The sequence below is a fragment of the Schistocerca serialis genome, chromosome 5 (assembly GCF_023864345.2).
Source record: "Schistocerca serialis cubense isolate TAMUIC-IGC-003099 chromosome 5, iqSchSeri2.2, whole genome shotgun sequence".
NCBI lineage: Eukaryota > Metazoa > Arthropoda > Insecta > Orthoptera > Acrididae > Schistocerca > Schistocerca serialis.
In genome coordinates, this window is record NC_064642.1 from 57875063 (window position 1) to 57882242 (window position 7180).

Sequence of the window (7180 nt, forward strand, 5' to 3'; positions counted from 1 at the left end):
AAAACACCCCATTTCCCGCGCTTGTCCTGTTAGTGTCATTAGGCTTCTTGTGGAAAGTGTGTGTGTGTTTGTTTTTGTTTCCGCCATATTTGTGACGTCATGGGTCAAAGCAGACGGGTGGGATTGGACGCTTCCGTATTTCCATAATAAACTATCATCAAAGTTCACGGAAAAATTTCTGAATGAGGTTAAACTTCAGCATTTCTCAGGCAGATCTATAGAAACAGTGATCCTATTACTGTAGTGTAGTCAGCAAATCTGGATTTCATTACTACTAATGTCTTGTGTGTTACATACAGTAAAAATATATACATATTTTATTGGGTTACGAAGTACTTCTAATTTAACTGTGTTTCTTTTAAACAAAAGTGGACCCCTCTCACCTCAAATTCATGTTAAAAGTTAACATTTTATTGTTCTATTAACTACTATTTCCAGAAATAACTTTTACTTCAGAGCTTAGTAAACATAATTGCAATTCCTCAGTGACAAGGGGTAGAGGGGGAGATTGTTAGCTAATCCAACAGTTATTAATTGTTAGCTACTGCAACAATATTTGAAGCACTAATTATTTCTCAGGCAAGTTTAAATATTTATTGGTTATTAAACTATTTTTCACAGTGTTATTCATAACAAAGAATATATACAGTGATGGAGAGGAAAACTTGATTCAGAATATTATTAATGCTATTTAAAGTCATCTTCAAATAGAATTAAAGGTGGGACATGTGAACATTACAACCCAAAACTTTTTTTTAAGTTGCTTGAAAACCCATGTAAATCTTAATTCGTAACTTACTCTACAAACAGCAAACGTGCACTTTTGTCGTGGTAGAAAGAACACATGGTAAAACCAACAATGTAGACTTAGAAGACTGAATGCTAGCTTGGGAAAGAATTGATGGTGGTGGGATGGATGGCTAAATCAGCTGTGTCTTTTCCAAAGAACACTCCTGGCATTCATCTCAATTCCAAAAAACTGCAGAAAATCATATCTGGAAGGCTGGATGAGACTTAACACATCTTCTCAATGGGATGTCTAGTGCCTAAACTCCTGGCCATCTCCGAGTGTTCTTATGTTCCTGTTTTATTTTTCACAGATTTTAGCAAAATTTAGCATTAAAAAAGGGTGAAAACAAAAAGTGGCAAGTGAAGCAGAGCAAACTTTGTGCCAATTTTAAAGTTTGTCAACAAAAGAAAGGAACTGAAAAAAGAATGGCGGAACAAAGTAAACAGATATAGAGACCACCAACTAAAGGTTACAATAGTGAATGTACTGAGGCAATAAGCTGACCAGAAATTACATAAATAAATAAAAATAAATAAAATAATAGTTTGTACAGAAATCCTAGCAAAAGGTAAGCAGTAGTAAAAAAATTATTTTCTGCTGAAAAATCTAGCATTTGTATACTATTGATAATAGATTTGCAACTATATAATTTGTAGTGACGAGGGCTGACAAATAGCACACCAAAGCAAATGTGTAGAAGAAAATATTTCAGGAAAAATTAAATCTTCAGCCATTGGGAATAAGTCCACTGAGCAATAAAGGATTACACTGGCAATTTTAATGGAAGACATATTTCCAGGTGTCAGGAGCACCACGTAACATGTGAGGGGAAAAAAAAGGAGGAAGAAAGAAAAGTGTATCATGAGAGAAAACTGTATAATAAATTGCCAAAGGAAATGAGGAAGATTATGAGAACACATCTGTCAAAAAAGGCATCAGGAATATTCATAAGTAATGAATGCTACACAATTATAGATTACTTAGGGTAGTGATGGAAGGGGATAACTACAGCACCTCGTCACATTTCAATACATGTTCAGGAGTTACTGCTTATACAAGAAAATTTGTCAAGAGGTGAAAGGCACAATAGTAATGTACAACCACTCAGTTTTCAGGTGGACTGAGGGGAATGGCTGATGAATGTGGCATGAGGCACAGTAGCAGCTTCACAGTCCAGGAGTCATTCGTGAGTGTCTTGAGTGCTTGTGGCAGTTAAGAACCAAATTGTTTTGTATTCCAAGCCTCGTGAAACTAATTGTGAGTTAATCAAGAACATTACAAAATACGGATTACCAAATGAGCCAGTACAGCTGTTAAGACACTGAGCTCAAATTCAGGATGACGAGTTGCTTCATCCGACCATCCCGATTTGGGTTTTCCTAGATCACCAAGGCAAATGCTGGGATAATTCTTAATCAAGGTCACGGCCAATCATTTGTCCTATCCTCAAAGCATGTGCTGTGTATTATATATTTTGATCTATTGATTTGTACTGTATTACATTGACAAATCCTGTATCATTGTGAGATGATGCTAGGCTGAATAAGACAAATAAAACAATCAGAACATTGACTTCTCGGTTAACCCTCTTTTGCAAATATGATCAGATCTCCTACAACGGCAAATGTACTTATTTCTTCCTTCACACTGACATAACATTCAAAATGGAAAAAAATATTAGTCTAAGTGTCATGAGTAACAGTTTAGGAATGAGACACTTGGTTATTCAGTTTATCACTTTAGCAATTTGACAAACGTCTTTGTAGCAGTGACAGGACATTGCAAATCACATTTATGTGATTAAATGCACAAGTGACATTGTAGATGTCAAGATTAAGTTAAAACTGTTCACTGATCATGTAACTGTGTAATACTACTCACAGTAGGTGCTTGGGCACGATATAGACACAAAATCCAATGACTTTGTGATGAACTGGACCAAGGAACGTATGGGCCAACTTTGTCACAGTTGCTGTTAAGACATTATTCCACCAAACTCCTGAATTTACAACATTTTCTTATTACTACACTGACAAATATAAACAATCAGAATACAATCACGAAATTTACATTATAACACACATCTGAAAACAACTTTCCACAGCATGCACAGATGCCAAGCTCTTCACCAGAGTAACATGCCAATGGTGCAGGAGGCAGAGTAAAAAAAAAGTGTGGAAGAATGTCAAGCCTTGAAAACTACTGTTGCGTACATGTAAAGCTTTCCAAGTCTGCTGGCAATGACATAAGCAAAGATTTTCTATACATTACAACATTTGAGTTCGAGTTAGATAAATATGTCAATGATTGTGAAGAGGGTAAAAAGTTCACGGCACTTCAAAGATATAAAGCTATAGTAATTTTTGTTTAAGAGGAACAGAAACTAGTGAATGGTGTTACATTACATTCAAGACTTAACACTCCATTGCAATTCCTGATTGGCTAATTACAGGACATTTTCCAACAAAAAAGGTAGTCTAGTCATACAAGTAGGATATTGTACAAATTGTAAGGAATGTTAACAAGAAATGATCCACACTGTCCCAATTGTTTGGACACAACATATGAGGGCATCAATTCTGTAAGAAACCACCTTACAGGATCTTATATGGACAGAATTGGAAAACAATGGATAGGCTTTGATAAAGTCAATGATGAATCTACTGACAACACGGTAAACATAAGGTAGAAGCTACTTTATGTTTTCAAACTTGAGAAATAACCAAAGCCAGCTTGCTTTTAATGCTGGTAAAAATTCAGGGTAGACAAAAAAAGTCTAAAAATACTCAGATCGAACCTGTTCCTCTGGAGTGAAGTAAGTTTCATTGTAGTCACATTTTCTCGCCACAAACTGGAAACAGTAACAATACACTGACCTATCCATATCATGACCTTACTGATAACTTGCTGCAGGATTTATAAAATATTGGTTTCCTGTCCACCAATATGTGACATAGGAACCACATACATTTCATACTGCAATAAAATTTGTAGTTCAAAAGTTAATTTACCATGTTTTCATGAAATAATGCCTTGGCTCCACCGGTAACTCTAAAAGGACTGTTAGCCGCAATAAACAATAACTTAATATTTTGCATTACTGATAATACAGGTTCTGTGCTAATAGGTAATATCAATACATGAAAGTACATCAAGTGTACAGTTTTTTAATGTGTGGCTAGATAATAAAGTTGTAAGTTTTCTAGTCTAATTCTAGCGGTTCTGTCTGGGTATTAAAAATAACTGCTGAAATAAATCTTAGTGCTTCAATACTCCACTGTTACAACGATAACTTACATACGTTCGTACAGCGGACTATCCTAATGCTTCTGCCTCATTGTAAAGTTTGAAACATAGTCATATATATAGGCCTAGGTCTAATAAACGAAACTCTACGACTTTTGAGGGGCCAACTATTTTTCATGGGACGGGATTAATTTATTTTCTGTATTTAACTGAAAACAAATATTCAAAGCTGGCACAGAATTAACAAATACTATGACACGAGGATTAGGGCCTAATGTACTTCGCAGCCTCTCGGCTACGACTGCGATAATGTAATTTACAGAGTACAGGAATACATCGTTTGGACCAGGAAATATATTTAAGGAGGTTATTAATACGCGCACGGCAATGTAATGTAGACTTCTTAAGGAAACTAGTGACCGTCGAAAATTTAAAATGATTAAACTCTTATAAGTGCAAAGCCGGCCCCAGCAACTAGCAACGAAAATCAATTCAGAACTGTCAATATCACAATTATACAGAAGTAAATAACAACTGTTATACTTATGAAACTGGAAGACTCGTACTTCTAAAGCACAAATTGGCTTCCTCTTTCAATTTCTCAGCCCTCTCTGCATCAGCAGAAGAGACGGTGGCGCTTGTTGATGTCTCGTTTCCACTCATCTTTAAAACGTTTTTCACGTTTTAAAAGAAGCTTGTAAACTGCCAAAATGCTTCCGGAAGGGATATTTAAAGCATACACTTCTTCCTAATTCCGACATAACCTATAACAGCACCCATACACAAATTTCCCTGCTCAATCACTGCCATCACCGGCTTCGTAACACATGAGACCAAAGACACCTCTACGAGAGCTAATTACTTATCTTTACGCGAGTAGAAAGATCTTTGCAAATCACGAGTCGCAGAATTGGTACTGATTGCTGGAAACTGAATTAAGCGAGGATTTTCCTCCTAGCGAGTGTGGGCAATAGTAAAACATGGAGGTGAAGCAGAAACTAGTGGAAGTATGAACTATATTATCTACGACCGGAAAGTCACTATTAAACAAAATAAGCGTAGTAGAGGAGAGTGAGTCTAGTAGGACATGGGGTAAGAGTGGGCACAAAATAATTTTAATAAAATAACATTTGAGACACTTGTACCTTCATGTTGGTAGTTCCTTAGAATGTAATAAACAATAACCCAAAATTTGGCAACCATCCAGTTATTGTTGCAAGCAAGAGAAGTTAAAATACGATTTTTGTCCTTTCACCTTCGATTTTTCTGAAAGTTCAAGATTATTTTAAAAGGTTAGCACTGAGAAATATTTAAAGTTGTGGTTTACGAATCTGTAATCAGTGCCACAACTTTTTCTTGGGTAACGTTTCATGTAAACAAAATACATTTGCTACAATTTGGTTTCATATCCGGAATAGCCCCTTGAGACAAATGTAGACAATTGAAGAGGGGTAAGTGCAGGTACCACTACAATGGAGGGGTATTTGTTGAGAGGCCAACGAACATGTGGTTTCTGAAGTGGGGCAGCAGCCGTTTCAGTACTTGCAGGGGCAACAGTCCGGATGATTGACTGATAAGGCATTGTTAACATCAAACAAAACTTCCTTCATGTCCTGATATTGCGAACAGCTGAGAGCAAGGGGAAACTATAACCATAATATTGCCTGGGGCATGCATCTCTAATGTATGGTTAAATGATGATGCGCCCCCTTGGGTAAAACATTTCAGTGATAAAATAGTTGGGTTGGGTTGTTTTGGGGGAGGAGACCAAACAGCGAGGTCATTGGTCTCATCGGATAAGTGAAGGACGGGGAAGGAAGTCGGCCGTGCCATTTCAAAGGAACCATCCTGGCATTTGCCTGGAGCGATTTAGGGAAATCACGGAAAACCTAAATCAGGATGGCCAGACGCGGGAGATAAAATAGTCCCCCATTCGGATCTCCAAGTGGGGATTACTCAGGAGAATTTCATCATCAGGAGAAACAAAGATGGAATGTTAAATTCCTTTATCGAGAAGGCAGGATAGCTAATTTAAAAAGGGAAACAGATAGGATGTGGTTAGATGTAGTAGTCAAGACCGACATAAAGCCCACACATACCACAGTAGTAAAAGTTTACCTGCCAGTAGCTCTGCACATGATGAGAAGAGACTGAAGAAACGTACAATGAGATAAAATAAATTATTGAGCTAGTTAAAGAAGACGAAAATTTAATTGGAATTCGATAATAGGAAAAGGAAGAGAAGGAAAAATAGTAGGTGAATATGATCTGGGGGAAAGGAATGAAAGAGGAAGGTGCCTGGTAGAATTTTGCTAGAGCACAATTTAATCATCCCTGACACTTAGTTTAAGAACTGTAAAAGAATATTGTACATGTGGAAGAGACATGGAGGCACTAGAAAGTTTCAGATTGCTTATTTGATGGTTAGACAGAGATTTAGGAACCAGATTTTAAATTGCAAGACATTTCCATGGGCAAATGTGGACTCTGAACACAATTTGTTGGTTATGAACTGTAGATTAAAATTGAAGGAAATGGAAAAAAGTAGGAAACTAAGTAGTGGGTCATGGCTAAGTTGAAAGAACCAGAGGTCGTTGAGACTTTCAGAGGGAGCATTGGGCACCAGTTGACTAGAACAGGAGAAAGGAATACAGTAGAAGATGAATGGTTGGCTTCAAGAGATGAAGTACTGAAGGCAGCAGAGGATAAAATAGGTAAAAAGGCAAGGCCTAGTAGAAATCCTTGGGTAACTCTAAAGATATTAAATTTCATTGATGAAAGGCGGAAATTTAAAAATGCAGCAAATCGTGCATATGAAAGGGAATGTAAACTTTTAAAAATGAGGTTGACAGGAAGTGCAAAATTGCTAAGCAGGAATGGCTAGAGGACAAGTGTAAGGATTTAAAAGAAGATATCACCTACAGGAAAATCAAACATGGGTTTGGGAAAAAGAGAAGCAGCTGTATAAATCCCAAGAGCTCAGATGGTAAACCAGTCCTAAGCAAAGAAGGGAAAGCTGAAAGTTGGAAGGAGTATATAGAGTGTCTAAAGAAGGGAGATGTACTTGAAAGCAATATTGTAGAAAGGGTAATGGACGCAGATGATGACGAGGTGGGAGATATGGTACTGTGAGAAGAATTTGAC

The 7180-nt window shown here is 37.0% G+C and overlaps 1 protein-coding gene across 1 annotated transcript in view; it reads right to left on the reverse strand.

Moving 5' to 3' along the window:
- LOC126481237 (serine/threonine-protein phosphatase 5) overlaps positions 1-4880 on the reverse strand; it is a 113075-nt gene extending 108195 nt beyond the window's left edge. The window contains exon 1 of the mRNA XM_050104850.1: positions 4603-4880. Within this exon, the coding sequence (XP_049960807.1) occupies positions 4603-4699 (97 nt within the window). The 5' untranslated portion in view covers positions 4700-4880. The remainder of the gene's footprint in view (positions 1-4602) is intronic.
- Between the last annotated feature and the right edge of the window lie 2300 nt (positions 4881-7180).